The sequence below is a fragment of the Peromyscus eremicus genome, unplaced genomic scaffold, assembly GCF_949786415.1.
Source record: "Peromyscus eremicus unplaced genomic scaffold, PerEre_H2_v1 PerEre#2#unplaced_466, whole genome shotgun sequence".
In the NCBI taxonomy this organism is placed as follows: domain Eukaryota; kingdom Metazoa; phylum Chordata; class Mammalia; order Rodentia; family Cricetidae; genus Peromyscus; species Peromyscus eremicus.
Window position 1 is genome coordinate 1 of NW_026734702.1, and position 17,455 is coordinate 17,455.

General features: G+C 47.8%; 1 protein-coding gene and 1 long non-coding RNA gene across 3 annotated transcripts in view; one reads left to right on the top strand and one right to left on the bottom strand.

Moving 5' to 3' along the window:
* Positions 1-6,752: 6,752 nt before the first annotated feature.
* LOC131901823 (uncharacterized) lies at positions 6,753-9,893 on the bottom strand. Its single transcript, XR_009376899.1, has 5 exons — positions 9,740-9,893; positions 9,368-9,617; positions 9,049-9,244; positions 7,859-7,979; positions 6,753-7,040 (listed from the first exon to the last, which is right to left on the bottom strand). It is a non-coding gene; the product is annotated as an uncharacterized LOC131901823 (long non-coding RNA).
* A 1,265-nt stretch (positions 9,894-11,158) lies between these two features.
* Galnt14 (polypeptide N-acetylgalactosaminyltransferase 14) overlaps positions 11,159-17,455 on the top strand; it is a 219,142-nt gene continuing 212,845 nt past the window's right edge. Inside the window, exon 1 of one of the 2 annotated variants that reach the window (XM_059252892.1) lies at positions 11,159-11,439. In XM_059252892.1, coding sequence (XP_059108875.1) covers positions 11,311-11,439 — 129 coding nt within the window. In that variant the 5' untranslated portion in view covers positions 11,159-11,310. Of the gene's footprint in view, positions 11,440-11,519; positions 11,642-17,455 lie in introns of those variants that run through there. The other variant, XM_059252894.1, reaches the window with a different exon arrangement.

Sequence of the window (17,455 nt, forward strand, 5' to 3'; positions counted from 1 at the left end):
AACAGTAGCAAAATTATAGTTACGGAGTTGCAACGAAAATAATTTTATGGTTGGGGGGTCACCGTAACATGAGGAACTATATTAAGAGGTCTCAGCATTAGGAAAGGTGAGACTCAGTGCTCTAACCCATGCTGCCTTTAGGCTGGGAGCTTTGGAGGCAAAGACTCAGCATTCTGGCCATATTTAGCCACAGCAAGTGGGAGGATTTTTGTCAAATTCATTTTTTTTTCAACAGCATCCTAATAGCGGGGGTTCCCCTTATGATTCAATAAACCCCTTTATGAATTTGTTCTGGAGCCAAATGGAGATGGATAGAGAGCGTTGGGAAAGGAGTCTGGAGCATCATTGCATGGAAGATAGAGATGGAAGCGATCTTAGAGTCCACCGTCTTAGAATCATCCTTCACCTTGCAGATGACATTATCAGCCTCCAGAAAAGTTGGGTCTCCTGAAACAAACCACACAGGCAGAGACAGTGAAAAAACCCTGCCTAGTGCATTGGGATTCTAGATGCCACTGCAACTTACCCAGAGGACTTGAGAAGGTGAAAGCAAATCTCAGTCCATATCACCCTCCTCTACCTTAGGGCATTATTGCCGGAGTATCGGATGAAATAATGAATGTTAAGTGTCGCTCAATGGCCAAACAATTTTTGAGTACAAAAGAGTGAACTTTGAGTTATTGGAAAAACAAATATTCTTACTTATCTGTAGTCCTGTTTCTCAAAACATGATTATCACCTAACTGGATCAAAATTCTTGGGGATTTAGCCCAGGGAGATGAGCTTTTGTTTCATTTTGTTTTGTATTGCTTGTCTTTTTTAAATTCTCTAGGAATTTGATTATGGACTTGGAATTATATGATGTGGGCATTATTTTTAATTCAGTTAGGTGTACTGTGGAGTGTGGCGCGGGTTATGTTGGACGATGTCATTAATCTTATGAAACAAATGCTAACATAGTTCTGAGTTGCTTGGGGTTATGGTTTGGTCAGATGTATCCAACCTGCAGCCCAGAGGCTGCACACATCCCAGGTTACCTATGAATGCAGTCTGATATATTCATAGATGACAACATCATGTTCCAACATCAGATTGGACACCTTTGGCTTAGGATCATTGTGGTTTAATTAAATATCCTCCCCCAGGCCCATGTGTTCAAGGCCTGGTCCTCAGGATGGTCCCTTTGGAAGGTGTTAGAAGCCTTTGAAGATGGTGAAGGTGGTTAGGCTACCAGGCGAACTCCTTTGAAGGAGATATTGGACTCTTAGCTTCTCTCTCTCCTCTTCTCGCTGTTTCCCTTGGATATGAGGCATGCGTTTTTGCTCTGCCACATACTCTTGTCATGGTGTGCTACTTCATCACAGCTCCAAAGATGGGGAGTCAATCATAGACTGAAGCTTGCCAAACTGTGAGCTTACATCAGCCCCTCGTCATTGTAAGTCACTTGCTTCAGGTGTTTGTAATAGTAATAGAAAGCTAACACAGGTACTGTGCATGAGGATGTCTGTCATTTACCATCAATGGCCCAGCAATTGCATAGACATGTTTGAGTAGCACTAGGTGTAGCTGATAAGAGCTAACTTTAAAAAAAAAAACTGAGTTATTAGTATATCACATGCATGTTGAGAGTACTATGAATACATTTTCCATACATGTTCAAATTAATTTTATAATCAAATGGCCAGTAATACAAGTTCTCCAGGTGATTCTAAACCTGCCTGCCTGCCTCCCTCCCTCTCTCTCTTTTCTTTCTTTCTTTTTTTCTTTCTTTCTTCCTTTCTTCCTTTGGTATTTTGGTCTTTTTAGTACAAGGTTTTTCTGTGTAGCCCTGGCTGTCCTGGAATTTACTCTGTAGATCAGGGTGACCTTGAACTCATATATCTGCCTGCCTTTGCCTCCCAAGTACTGGGATTAAAGGTGTGCACTACCATTGTTTTATTTTTTTTTTTTTAATGGTTAAAGAATCATTGATGTAGAGCTTCTAGTCTCTGTGCGGTCTTTTTCTTTTCTTCCTTGGTGTTTTATAGAATTGGAGTTCCCTTTCCTTGTGGTCTCTGTGCGGTCTTTTTCTTTTCTTCCTTGGTGTTTTATAGAATTGGAGCTCCCTTTCCTTAACAATACTCGTGAGGCTTTAGTTCTCTTTGCCTGTCTTGCCTGAGTTGTCTGTCAGACCCAAACACAGAAACAGTGGGCCATCCTTGCCATTCTAGGCAGGCCTACAGGTGGCATTGAGTTGACTTGAAGGCAGCTAGTAAACCAGTGGTTACCAAACTTGTGTGCCTAGAGAATCTACCTGTAAGCTTTCAGCAGGCAATGAGGTGCAGGCAGGTGAGGTGGAGGCAGGTGAGTCACAGGCAGGTAAGGTGGAGGCAGGTGGGGTGCAGGCAGGTGGGGTGGACCAGGTGGGGTGCAGGCAGGTGGGGTGCAGGCAGGTGGGGTACAGGCAGGAGGTGGAGGTGGGTGGGGTAGAAATGGGTGACTTTCTAACAGCAGAATTCCCTAATTCCAACGGACATTTAGGTTTGAAATCTTTTGTTTCAAATCTCAGTGGTGGGCTGGAGAGATGGCTCAGCAGTTAAGAGCACTGGCTGTTCTTCCAGAGGTCCTGAGTTCAGTTCCCAGCAACCACATGGTGGCTCACAACCATCCGTTATGAAATCTGGTGCCCTCTTCTGGCCTGCAGGTGTATATGCAGACAGAACACTGTATACATAATAAATAAATAAATCTTAAAAAAAAAAAAAACAAGCAAAACTCAGTGGCAGAAAGACAAGATCATAGGTGAAATTCCCACCTTAAAAGCTTTTTAACCTTGTATGAAGAAAAGCTTTGCTTTTTAGTGACATTCTTTACACTTTATATCATTCATGCCATTTCAAAATAGGGGCCTAGGAGAGAGAAAGTGAATAAACCAGGGCAATTTATGAACACACACAATATTGTTATTTTATTTTATTTTTTTAATGAATAATTGGCATGTTCTCTTGTAGAGGTGGTTGCATTTTATTGATGGGTGAAAAGGCCTTTATTCTTTCATCTCTTATTGCAAATGTATCAACCACCTCAGGAATTTTGGATGAAAAGGTAAAAATGTTTTGTCAGCACCAGTGAGTTGGGATCAAAATGAGTGATGTTTTTAATGAGAAACACTTGAGGAACACTTACCAGGCAAGCTGAAAGGGAGAAATAGAAACACAAGGAAGAGAAACCCTGACTCACTCCACACAACCCCCTTTGTCATTAACACATTCTGGGGCCTTGCAGGTCTGGAACAGCTCTCAGGCTGAGCTGGGTCTCTGCTGCAGGAGTCAGCAGGATCCTTCACTGGCACGCCATAAAGCAGCTTCGCCTGTTCTTATGTAATACGTCTTTGCAGCTTAAACCTTTAATTAACCAGAGATGTCATCAAGAAAAGTTTGCCAAGGAAGAGGATGCCTGGTTTAATTAAAAAGATCTTTAATAGTTATTAAGGAAATCAATTTGGAATTCAGGCCTAGGAGCAGAGACGGGGGAAGGAATCAGTGAGAGGAACCTTCCCATCTCTCTGGGAAATGGATTTTAGCCCTGTGATCTGCACTGCTTCAAAAATCCCCCAGGCTGGTGGTCCAGCACATGGAGAGAGATGCTTGTCACTCATCGGTTTTTTGAATCTCTATCCCAGATCTGAGAGGCAGTTCTGTCTTAATACAAGAGAAGGCTAACCTTTCTGGAATGCAGTTATCCTGGCAATCAAAAGAAATAGGAAACCTTTATAAATTGAAAATCTCCTACCTCATAAGTGTAAACGATTTCTTTTCCCCAAAGAGATGCATTATTTTTCCCTGAGGATTTGTGCTCGGACTGTACATCAGGCTTCTTTTCCATTACCATTCAAACTGGCCTTTGTCGGATCAAGCCGGAGAAAGGGATTTGACTCTTTTGTGCACAAGAGAAATATTATTTTTCACTTGTCTCATGAAAATGAGGACACAAAAGGTGAGACAGCCAGAGGATGGGTGAAATAAATTGTCTTGCATAGAGAAAACTACAACAGGGGGATGATATTTATATCATTTTCCCATGAAGCGCAGTTAAGTTCAAATGCTTAAAGCACTTTTCAAATAATCTATGTTTAATTAATATTTGTACTGCACTTAGCAAGTGAAATGGAAGACAGGTACAGAGCATGGCTCTAAAAATGATTTTCCTGTTGGGATGTAGCTAATTTTCAGTTGGACCAAGGTACCTCTATCTAGGAGACATACTGTCACCCAGCAGAGACATGAGGAGGGACCAGGTCTTTAATGCTCAAGCTTTTCTTCAAATTGCCAGTTTATATTTTCTGAGAGAGTAGGGGAAGGCTATTTAATTTGTATTCCTCAGAGCAAACTGCTCAGAGTCTGAGCTGATAGTAGCGTGGCTGTTTTGTGGATTATCTGGAACCTTCTGAGTTCAGTGGCTTCCTCATCTCCATTCCCAGAAGTGTCTCAGCTCCCTCTTCCTCTTGGCCTATCAAACCTAGGGAAGAACTCCCTTTGGAGCATGGTGTATAGCGAGGAGGCTTGAGAACTACAGGAGGGTAGATATGGGACAGTCCAAGCTTGACCATGAGCACACGGTCTTGCTGCTGGCTGATGAGACAGATTATTCTGGGCTACAATTTCTTCAAGCACAAACCGAAGAGTGCTGAGATAAATGATCTCCAAGTTTCTCGTTGGACCCTATGATTCTGATCCATTTCCCTCCTTTTCCTAGCTAAGCCTCCAAGGTAGGAGGCAGTATCCAGGGACATCCGCTTGTGGCCACATATAAACTGGCAAGCAGCAGGCTGGATCCAGATTACGTACCTGTTTTGTTTACTCCATTCATTTTTTTTTTTTTTTTTTTTGGTAAGGGGATGGACTATGGAGTAAGCTACCAACTGTTAAGATCCTCCGGGAGACATCATGACTTCACATCACCATCTAGACATCTGTGTCTGCTGAAAATCTGGCAAGGTATCGCTGCAGTTGATTTGTGTTGGTGGTGACCAGGTATAGGTAGTCACTGCTGGACTTCCATGGCCCCCACATTCCCTGCTGCTGTGATCACTGTGCCATACACCCCAATGTTCCTACTTCTGTTTCATCATGCTTACAGCACTACTCCTCGGCTTCCTCTCATTTCATCCATTCGTATGGCTCTCATGGCGTATGTAGGCATGTGGACCAGAGGGAGAGGTGGTTGTGAGGATGAGTAGAGTATGGGTTTGGGAATTCCTTGTCCGCTGAAGGAACCCAGGTGCTTCCCAGGATCTGTGAGCTGCCGTGTGGGTGAAACATCTTCAGTGGTATGTGTGGGGTCAGAAAATGCACTGACATCTTTGTGTGATTACCTTATGCACAGCCCCCTTAATTTGTCCATATTGTCAATAATAGTCCTGTGTGACTATTTGTGGGATATATTGTGTACCCTAAATGTAGTGATAAATTGTGTACCCTAATAAACTTATCTGGGGATCAGAGGACGGAGCCAGCCACTAGATTAGACATAGAGGCCAGACAGTGGTGGCACACACCTTTAATCCTATCACTTGGGAGGCAGAGATTCAGTCTAGGTCTCTGTGAGTTCAAGGCCACACTGGAAACAGAGTCAGGCATTGGTGGCACACACCTTTAATCCCAGTACTGGGAAGCACACACACACCTTTAATCTCAGGAAATGATGTCGGGGCAGAAAAAGGTATATAAGGTATAAGGAAACAGGAACTCGCGCTCTTGAGGCTGAGAATTTCGTAGAGGTAAGAATGTGGTTGGCTTGTTCTGTTTCTCTGATCTTTCAGCTTTCACCCCAATATCTGGCTCCGGGTTTTTTTTTTTTAAATTAATAAGACCTTTTAAGATTCATGTTACAACTATTTAGGGCATCTCAAACTCAGTATACACACACACACACATATACATATACACATACATACTATTTGGATATATATCAATTTGAAAAGCAAGGACCCATGTTTTAAGCAATCTTTCTTATTCATCAAATTTATTATCTATACCACAAATGTCTTGAGCATGTAAGGGGACATTGTTGACAGTTGTGCCAGAAATGAGTAGATGTAACCCAAGCAAACTGAGGCACTGGGGTCACTCTTCTCAGCTAGTAACGCCATAGGAAACGTGCCCTCGGCCTCAGGTGGTTGTCCTAGTGGCTGTCCACTCTGAGGGTGTGCTTGGCACCTCTTTGAAGTTCCTGGCAGATTCGAGAGGCCTATATAACTTAGTTTCTCCTATGACTTAGCTTTCCTGTTCACTTTGACCATAGGCTCATACCTTCAAGCTGAAGCCTACCAATAAAGATGATTATATGTGACTATCACATATAAAGCAGGTGGGATCCAGGGCATGACAAGTGTCACTGGGTTTCCCAATTCTTCAGACTAGGCTCTTCACTAGCTAATTAGTTAAAGATTTTTTCTTCTGATTTTTTTTTTTTCATTAAGCTGAGTCACTCCTTCACACTAGCAAGAACATTGCATTTTCTATGCAAAACGTGGGGGAGGGGCCACCATCCCTGATGATCAAACCAGTTTCTACAGTCAGATAAGACCTATCATTGTAGCCGTAGTAAATTTTACGCTTGGCATTTGGATAAGGAACAAAGAAAGTTTGGGGGTATTTCAAAATAATGGAAAAGCAGGCTTTTGAAATGCAAAAATCTAAATCCCTTTGAAGGAAACAAATTATACAGCAGTGCACAAGAAAATAAAAAGGCGGAGGGAAGGGCTGAGGTGGGGTGGGAGCATAAAGTAAAATGTTTAATAGATAAAGGTTCAGAGAGGTGACCGCCAGGTGCCTTAACCCATACATAGATAGAGCCACCCATGTCCTCACCAAAGATGAGGGGAAAAGGCATCCATCCGGCTTTATTCCTCTGATGAAAAGGTACCAACGTGGCCGAAAGGGCGGGCATGGGGTTGGTAATAGCTCCTTCTCCTTTGCACTCAGCCCAGATGATTCCATTGCTCAGTGCAGAAAAAGCCTTGGTAGGAGACCCGGGACGTGTGATTTTTTTGACAGGATCTACGGTAGAGAGAAAAAAACCAAGAACGCAGAGGCGGAGGGGGTTGATGCATTATTTACAGCTAACACTTGAACAGGGCCCACTGCAGGGGCTGGCTCAAAGACTTGCGTCTGTAGGGCTGTGGAATAAAGACAGGCATCTTTGAATTCTCCCTATCATTCTTTTCTTTTTCTTTTATTGCTTGCTGGGGAACCCTGCCAGGGCTGGAACAGCATACCAGCCTCTCATCTTACTGAGCCACCATTTGCCTTGCCCCTCTTCACCTTTCCCCCTGGCCCAGAAGGGGTAAACTCTTCCACAGAATACCACCCAGCCCCAGTAGGTCAAAAATCTGTGAGGCTGGCCGTTAGGGGCATCGCACGCACGCACGGGCGGTGACAGGTCTGGTGAGTGTTCAGATGGCAAGATGTGCATGCGGCCACCCGTGCAAGAACACACACATGCACGCTCCCGGGTGGGCAGCGAGGAGGGACTTGAAGAATCTGATCCAGAAAAAAAAAAACAAAGGGTGCTGCCGCCTGTGCGGGGAGCTGAAGGAGAGTGACAGGCCCAGGCAGACAGCTAAAAGAAACGAAAGCCCAAGTGTGAAAACCCACAGCACACGCCGCCAGCGAGCATATGCATCGGACTTCACAGCTTCCTCCCGTTTCCAGCTTACATTTGCTCCATATGCTGCTTTACACAGCTTTCTGGGGGCCATAATGGGTTTTATTCCGTAGTTTTTATACTAACATGAATGACTCACATCTGCTCCAGTACCCAATTTGCTCTCTAATGTCTTCGCCTGTGAGGAGGGAACAGCTTCTGCTGAACTTACCAACGACAGGAGCGGCGGCGCAGAGTCCAACTCCAGGGGAAAAGGCGGGTTAGACCCGGAAATGTGTCAGCTGAGGGGTTCTTCGCAGGAATGCCCCGTTATACAGGGGCAGAACTGGAACCTAGAGAAACAGGAACTGGCTCAAGAATCGTGACCAGGAGGTAGCTCTATTTAGGCTAAATGAGAGTCCTAATTCAGAGCAGTTTTTTTTTTTTTTTCTTTTTTCATTTCCTGCCAAAATCTTTGGCTCGGAGCTTTTCCTCCCTCTATTGATCGTGATGAGAAAACTGTAGTTTGGGTTGGTCACCAGTGATAGAGTTAGTAATGCCCCCTGTGGGATCAACAGAGCACTGTGTTGTTTAGGCTGATGTGTATGCATGTGTGTGAGTGGGTAAGCACAGGCATGTGGGGGCCAGAGGATAACCTTGGGTGTTATTCTCAGGCATCATTCATCTTGTGTTTTTAAGGCAGGGTCTCCAGCTGGCCTGGAACTCACCAAGCAGACTAGGGTAGCTGGCTAGTGAACCCTTAGGGACCGTCCTGTCTCTGCCTCCTCAGCTCTGGGTTTATGAGAGTACAGTTTCTTTCTCTTTCTTTCTTTCTTTCTTTCTTCCTTCCTTTCTTTCTTTCTTTCTTTCTTTCTTTCTTTCTTTCTTTCTTTCTTTCTCTCTCTCTTTCTTCCTTCCTTTCTTTCTTTCTTTCTTTTCCTTCCTTCCTTCCTTCCTTCCTTTCTTTCTTTCTTTCTAAGTGAGTTCTGGCAATGGGACTCAGAACCTTGTACTTAAAGCAAACACTTTACAGACTGAGCCATTGCCAAGCCCCCTAACCTGGTGATTAAACAGTTTCAAGTATCTGTCCAAGCTTGGGGACCTCTAGATATATTGGATCTCAGGAGAGAGCTGGGATCTGCACGGAGATTGAAGAGTCACCTGTAATCTACCCCAATTCAAATGCCAATATGCCCTTTGGTTGGGTCAGGTAATGGCACTTAGCAAAATTGGATTCTTTAGAAATCTTTCAAGGCCCAGGCACTCCTCCCCATGTGAGAGGAAGACAAAATAACGATTTAAGAGCAAGTGCTTGCTTTAGAAGAGAATCTCCAGTCTCCCCAGCATTACAGGCCTTCCTATGGAGACGTCTCACCCCAGGGCCTTGGTTTCCCCATATGCCAACCAGTCTGAATGAAGCACCTCAGCAGCAGGCAGTGTGGGGCTGCACCATCTCAAGAGCTTGGCGGTGGTGTTGTGTAACTGTCTGCCATCTGTTACTCAGAAGCAGCATCATCACAAAGCGCTGAGCAATGGACTCTGCTGCTTCTGCTGCTGCTGAGCCTGCCTAGAGCACTGAGCAGCTCCACAGCTTGCTTGAGGGGTGGGGGTGGGTCCCCTGCAGAGCCGACACAGAAGACTTTGGAGGTCCAGGACCAGGGACCTAGGGTGAGGCTCCTGGAATAGATCCAGGGAGCTCAGAAAGCTGCCATGTCCCACCCCTCCTATGGCAGTTATTTACCCAGGCCTTTGGCTGCCTGAAGCATTAACTGGAGAGGAGGAGGTTAGGAGTCCAACAGAGACAAGTGTGGGGCATCAGCAGTCAGCGGGGGTCTGTGTGGTGCTCAGCAAACTCAGCTGCATCTGGAAACGGGCTGGCAAGCCTTTTCTGGCTGTTGGATTTCCACAGCTGTTTCCAACCCCCAATTTCTTAACCTCCAGCCTCTTACCTCCAGGACTCTCCAGGGCTGTTGGGCAGGGCTGCCTTATGGCTGAAAGACAAAGTACCGGTACCAAACACTGGAGGCTGTGTGTGGGCTCCTCTGTTTCTGAGCACGTGTCTTGAGGGCTCCATAGCATTGGAGGAAAGCTGGAGACTTGATTGACACCTTACCTGTAGTCAGGTGTGGGCGCTGCCCTGATACCGAGCTCTAGCTCCGTGAATGAAGATGTAGGGAAGATGCAGATTACTTGCTGCGTCATTCTCACCTGAAGAAACTTGGAGCCAACATCCCTCTAACTAAAGCGATGTGGCTCGGAGGGCCACAGCTGCCACGGCTCCCCAGACTGCGCAAAAATTTTATCTTTTCTCTCTGAACTCTCAGGGAAGACAGATGCCTGGCATTCAGTGTTCACATCCATTTTAAGATGCGGAACCTAATAGGGAAGGTATAGGATGCACCTGTGATTTGCACTGTTGGTGTAGGTAGGCTAGGTTAGGAACCATTCCCTAGTCTAGAGACATGGTTAGAATTCCAGCCTACCTGAGGCCTGTGTGGGAACTGGATTCAGAATGTCCCCTGTCTCTAAATCCTAGTGGCTTTCGTCTGTAAAAGCCGTTGGGGAAGGGATTTTGAAAGATACTTGCGTGTACCTAGTGCTCGAATTCCCACCACCACTTTCTCACAGCTTCCTGCCGATTGCCCTAACTTTAGGTCCCCTCTCCAGCAAGCCCCGGTACTTTACAAGGAGAGAAAACTCCTCAGGGAGATAATTTTTGCCTTAATTTTTAAAAGGACATCTTTCAAGTTAAATTTAGACCGGCTCAGTTTTCCATTAAGCAGAGAAAGTTGCCAGGCACCTGCTCAAAGGCAAAGACATGCCCTGGGGAGATGGCACGAACTCGACCTTGGCCCTGAATGGCCAAGCAAGCGAGCCTGGACTTGAGGCAGCATCTGGGTCAGCCCCACTATCCCCGTGTTGGCTCCGGGCTAGGGCTAGAGGACCCTGATTCGAGCTCCACGTGCAGCGCCCCGCGGCGAACGGGAACTCCTCCCAGGCCGTGCTTCACCTGGCGCGGGTTGGTCCTGGTCCGGTCCTTAAGTCTCAGCTTGCAGCGGGTGTAGCTAGCACTCCTGTAACCCGTGCCCGCCCCATCCCGCCCCGCACGGCCCCAGCCCGGGATGGTCCGAGAGAGCTGCATCCAAGGTCCCCTCAACGAGCACGGTGCTCCTCGGTCGGCGGGAGGCGGTAGCGCCCCCTCTCAGAGCCGGGTTCGCTCCCGCCCCGCTCTCTTCTCCCTCGGAGTCAGTCGGTCTGTCGGGCCCGCCCTCCCTCCGCGCTCCCTCCTCCTCGTGCTCCTCCGGGGGTGCCGGGCACAGCCTCAGATTCCACCTTCCCGGCTCCTCCAGTCAGTTTCCCTCGCGGCAGCCGCGGGCAAAGGCAGCCGCGGCGAGCAGCAGCATCTCGGCGGTCACCGCGGCTCTCCGGCTGGAGCGGGCGCCCGACTGAGCGGCCCCTCGCCCCTTCCCGGCCGCGTCTCCAGTCTCCGGCGGCGCCCCTCGCCCCGGCTGTGGCTTCTCTCCGAAGCGGGCGGGGCAGGATCCCACCACCCAACATCGGGATCCCCGGGAGCAGCGTTTCTCTTAGAGCGAGGCGCTCGGCGACTCGTGCCCCGCCGCCCCTGACCGCCGGGGGGTGCCCCAGGGACGCGTCGCCGCCGAGGAGGAGCAGGCAGAGGGGACCATGCGGCGCCTGACTCGCCGCCTGGCGCTGCCCATCTTCGGGGTGCTCTGGATCACCGTGCTGCTGTTCTTCTGGGTCACCAAGAGGAAGTTGGAGGTGCCGCTGGGACCCGAAGTGCAGACCCCCAAGGTATGCCGTTTGGTGGCGCGCAGGGCGCGGGGCACTGGCCGGTGGGAGGGCGCACGGTCTGCGCGCGGGGTTTCAGGGTTCCAAGGCAGGGGGGGGGGGGGGGGTCTGGGTGCCGCGAGCAGGTAACAGGCGCGGGATGCGGCCATGGGGAGGTGCTTGAGGAATTTAAGAAGCTTCGGGCGTCTCCGGATCCCTGGCGTGTGTAAGTGCCAGTGGGTGTGGGTGGTGGGCGCGCGCGCTCGTGGACAGAGCGGGGCTCCCAACTTAAGTAGCAGTCCGGTGGCCGAGGGGGCGCTGCGGACCAGCCACCCTGGGACTAGCGGTCAGTGGGTGCCGCTGGAGGGTCACTGGAGGTTGGCTGGGTTGGCGATGCTGGCACCCATGAGAAGTCTGGATGTTCGGACCTCCTTCCCTCCGCCGCTGCCAGGCCCCAGGGGAGGAGGCTGATGACCCGGGTGCGCAGCGCACGTGAGTTACACTAGCGAGCTACCTGGAGCTTCCCCAGCCGGTGCCTTCCCTGCCCACCTGGCCTGGCCTGGTGGCACCTGGCTCTGTAACCTGTTCTCCAGCCCCTTAGCTGTGGTGGAAGTTGAATGTGTTCAGAACACCACGAAGGAGCCCCTAAGAACAGAAAGCTTCCTACCTACCGGCAGGGAGTTGGGGAAATGGGAATCCAAGTGGCTTTTCTAACTCTTGACCAGGAGTGCAGCCCAAAGGAGTGGAAGGTTCCCCCTACAGGTTCACGCTTGAGATTCAGAGCCCTTGTCCTTTTCTACACACAGCCTTGAACAGGGGAAAGAGAGGGAGGCCTCTGGGGGATTTGCTGGCATCTAAACAACCTTTCTGAGTTCAGGGCAGTCTGTAGGAGTGGGAGAAGGCCTTGGAGGAGCTTGTAGTCTGAAAGAGGAAGACTGATGAACACCAGTGTGTTGAATAGGAGAGGATCTCATCACCGAGTATAGTAGGGAGGGCCTACTGTGTGCTGAATGCACAGTGGGTGCTTTCTTCATACGTCGTTGTTGAATAGTGTTCTTTCTTCATAGATGGGGAAACAGGTTGAGAGTCTTTAAATAGTTCGCCTTACTTAGATCATTCTGGATTTGAACTCAGACCTCCACATTCAGGATTTGCCCACTTGGATACTATAGACTCTCCTCTTAACCAAAGTCCCACTGCCACTTGTGCTTTGGAATCTCGCCAATGTTAGCTGATCAAAGCAAGCATTTAGTTAGCACCCACATACCCCGGCTATGTGTGAGCTGCTGTGAAATGCCGAGGTCCAGGGTTTGCCCCTAGGTTTTATTCGTCCGTGGTCCAGGACGTGCAGGACTGACAGACAAGTGGGTTCACTGCCCTGGGTGTCATGAGAACCCGGGTTTTCCTGGAGGAGGACACAACAGCTGAGTTGAGAAGGATGGATCATTGGCCAGTCGGCAGAGGGCATCCGAGGTGCAGATGAAGTCAGGGGACTGAGGTGGCAGGGGGCAGCTTGTATGGGCCTAATCAGACATGAGGGTCTAGGGAGGGGGTTACATAGGGAAGTGATGCCGTGGATTGGCGTGTCCATCAGCCGGCCTTTTGTAGTACAGGATCTATTTTCTCACTGGCGCAGACCCTGACCACAGATCTGCAGGGATGTTTTTTCTTCTTTTTCCCTAGGTGGTTCTGCTCTGTGTGATGCAGTTAATGATGCCTGCAGGGACATGAACTTGCTCTGTTTTGTGCTGAATCTCATTACCTTAAGCTGACTTATTCCTAGTTTTGCCCCAGGGATCTGGGACAAGAGTTCTTCTTTTTCCTTTGGAGGTGCTCTGTGTTGCTACACCTTCCCCACCTTTTAATCATGGTCTGTGCTCAACACACATTTATTGACAGGAGGAGCTATGTACCTACCAGGCACTGTGCTGGTTTTGGGTGCTGCTCTGATGGGTCTGTCCCTGACCTTTGTTATTTGTGCGTGTGTGTGTGTGTGTGTGTGTGTGTGTGTGTGTGTAAGCTCTGGGGAGTTCCTTGCTGATGTAGAATCATCAAATGATGCGTGAGCGATGAGTGGTCTCATATGGGGAAGAAGCCTGTTCTTTGCCTGAACATTTGACCCACTCCTCATTTTTGTATATCCTTTTAAAAGTCTCAATTATTCTTTAGCTCTCGAGATTTGACGCGTTTTATTATTAGGTGCACCCTCCCTCCCCCTTTTTGGGTTAGTGTTCTTCTACAACCCATTTTCACTTTTATGTGTGTCTCCATAAATGTCTTGTGTATATTTTTATATATATTTATGGATGAGCATTCCTCTGGTTCGTGTGTGTGTGTGTGTGTGTGTGTGTGTGTGTGTGTGTGTGTGTCTTAATTAGGGTCACTCTTGCAGTGATGAAACACCATGACCAAAAGGGTTTATTTGGGTTACACTTTCATGTCACTGTCAGCATCAAAGGAAGTCGGAACAGGAGCTCAGACAGCGCCAGAACCTGGAGGCAGGAGCTGATGCAGAGGTCATGGAGGAGTGCTGCTTACTGGCTTACTAGCTTGCTCCCCATGGCTTGCTCAGCCTGCTTTCTTATAGAACCCAGGACCAGCAGCCCAGGGATGGCACCACCCACAATGGGCTGAGGCCCCCCCCCCCCATCAATCACCAATTAAGAAAATGCCCTACAGGCCTGCCCACAGCCCAGTCTTTCTTTTCTGAGACAAGGTTTCTCTGTGTAGTTTTGGTGCCTGTCCTGGATCTCGCTCTGTAGACCAGGCTGGCCTCAAACTCACAGAGATCCACCTGGCTCTGCCTCCTGAGTGCTGGGATTAAAGGCGTGCACCACCAACACTCGGCTTGGAGGTATTTTCTTAACTGAGGTTCCCTCCTCTCAGATGACTTTAGTGTGTATCAAGCTGACATAAAACTGTCCTTTCACAGTGTGTATCTCAGGAAAGCTGAGACCAGGCAGCTTTATGTCCCATGATTGGTGTGAACGGAAACTTTGTATGATATGTCTAAGAGGAACACAGTATTCTCCCCCAACCTGACTGCATGTTAGAATTGTCTGGAGAACTTGACTGGCATAGAGATTCTTGAGTTTATTATGGAGATTATGATTCTGTTGATTTGGGAGAAGGTCCTAGAATTAGCCCTTCTGCGAATGTGTCATGTGACTGCAAAGCAGTGCTTGGGAAATAGATGAAGAAGGCCAAGTCTGTTGTTTGGTTGCTTTGTGTGAACATGGCCAGATGAGTCGTCTCCATGAGTGTGGTCACAACTAAGTCAGTGTGAACCTTTGCACGCAGGAAGTAGAAACCCGTAATGTAGCGCTTTTCCAACTCATGGACTCCGTTTCCCATATTAGCTCATTTCATCTTCCCAGAAGCCAACAAGGGAGCTAATACTTTGTTTTACAGAAGAGATTAAATGATGATATTTGGGCGGAGATAAAAAGGCTTTTCAAGGACAGCATCAGGACAAGAATGGGATGAGGAATGTCCTGGGGACTGCTCACCTCGTGTTTAAATTAGTTGGACAATCTAAGTCTCCACTTGTGGGTGATTCAGCAAGGTTGGAGGTGGGCACAGTGTGAGCTCATCTACTTTCTGGAGCTTCTCTGCTCATGGACAGTTTCTGTGTGTGTGTGTGTGTGTGTGTGTGTGTGTGTGTGTGTGTGTGTGTGTGCAAGCATGTTTGGGTCCTCGCCTTCCACATTGTTTGAGATGGGGTTTCCTTCATTTTTTTTCTGTTGCATAGGCCAGGCTAGCTGGGGCGAGAGGGTCCGGGCTCTCTTACGTCTCTGCTTCTCTTCTTGATGTAGGAACCCTGGGATTTCAGACATGGGTTGTCTGTTGTGGCCTGCTTTTACATGGGCTTTAGGAATATGAACTTAGGTCTCCATGGTTTCAAGGCAAGCGCTTTACCTAGCAAGTCTTACCCTTTAGCCTGGGGTTGTGTTCTTGACAGTAAGAATACAGTTGGTACATTTGTCTACCATAGGGGGAAACTCAGGTTTTGAATGAGTACAGTCCACGAGGCATTTGTAGGAAACAAGGATACAATCATGGGGGAAGCCTTTTCCTGGATATGCAGAAGCCTAGGGGAAACTTGCCTCTTGCTGAGGCTTTTCTCCAGTGTAGGGGTGGAGGAATGATGTCTTTCCTCCTTATCATAAAGTTGTGGTCCACACCTCTAAAGCAAAAGACAAGTTAACAAGAGAAAATTGATTGTAGTTTTACATGCCGTGGAAGCCCTCAGATTGAAAAATCCAAAGACCCAGCGTGTACTGTCAAAGACATCACATTGTAGATCTAGTGGGGAATAGATAGCTGTAGAGGACATACCACTGGAAAAAAGGGTACATTCCAAAGCAGGCAAGGAAGCAGCAAAGCCTGTTTAGATCCTTTTAACTATCTGAACAGCATTCTTTCCTCCTGGGTGTGGGCAGCACCCTTTATAGAATAAGGGCTTTAGATCTACTATCCGACAAGGTAGGTCAGAGAATTTCTTTATTGCCATCTCTAACACACAGAGTGCATTAGATTAATCTTTTGAGGTTTTATGGCTTGCTTTGGGTAAAGAGAAGTCCTAGTATTATGTGGCTTGCCCTAGGGAAGAGAGATTCCAGGTTCTTTGCCTTGCCCTTGGCAGAGAACTGGGACCAGGAAACAGGAGGAAATGCTTATGGAGAGACCTTGCTTCTGAGACCTTCACTTTGGGATATATTTTTTAAAAGCTCCAATACCAGCATGGTGGTGAGAGTCAGTTTATTTCTAAAGTGAGAACAGTGGACATCCTTTTGCCGCTTCTTCAGAGAGTTGAGAATGGTGTAGCTAGGGGAGAGAGTTCATGGGCTGGAGACTGCCCAACTATTAGACTCTGTCTGGTTATAGGCATTCAGATCCTTGTTCTCCTTATCTCACTGTGCTACGAAACGTCCCCGTTCTCCTAGTGATGATGTCATCACAGGCCTGATATAACCCTCTGCTCAGTGTGTCACAGTCTGAGCGACGTGGACAAGGACAGACTGTGCTGCAGTCCTGTGACAGTAATCCGATCTTTTTCTTAGTTTTATGAAAGGACGGTTCTGGGAGCTGGGTTGATAACTCAGTGCAGTGCTTGCCTACTTGCTGCTCAAGCGTGAGGACAAGAGTTCTATGCCTAGCACCCACATCCGAAGGCAGGCAGTGTAGTATGCTCTTGTAATCCCAGCTCTACTGAGGCAGAGGCAGGATTCTCAACCAAGTTAGTAGGTTCTAGGCCGGTAGAAAGACCTTGTCTCAAAGAACAAGGTTGGGATTGGAGAGACAGCTCTGATGAAGTGTTTGCTGCTCAAGCTTGAGGACCTGAGTGTAGCATGAATCTTAACAGTTCTTATTAATAAAATCAAACCTGAGCCAGGTATTAGGGTGAACACTGGAAGATCAGAGAAGCAGAACAAACCACAGCCACCTCACCTTGCCAACTCCTCAGCTGATCCTGTTTCTTCAGACTGGAAGCCTCTGTGTCCTCATCCAAATGGATCTTAGCTGAACTGCTGCTCAAAAGCCTAAAAGCTTAATAGCCTAGTTCCTGGTCCTCAAGCCTTACATACCTTTCTGCTTTCTGCCATCACTTCCTAGGATTAAAGGCGTGAGTCACCATGTCTGGTTGCTTCTAGTGTGGCTTTAAACTCACAGAGATCCGGATGGATCTCTGCCTCCCAAGTGATAGGATTAAAGGCGTGTGTGCCACCATTTTCAGGCCTCTATATCTAGTGGCTGTTCTGTTCTCTGACTCCAGATAAGTTTATTAGGGTGCACAATATTTTGGGAACACAATACCACCATACCTGAGTTTGCCTCATCAGCATTTACCTAAAAACAAACAAACAAACAAACAACCAAAAAACAAGCCAGCTGTGGAGTGCACATCTGTAATCCCAGATCTTAGAAGGCAGAAATAGGCAGATCCTTGGCACTCACTATCCAGGTAGACTAGCCAAGCTGCTGAGCTCAGGCTTCAGCCATGGAGCCTATCTCAAAAGCTAAGGTGGAGAGCTTTTGA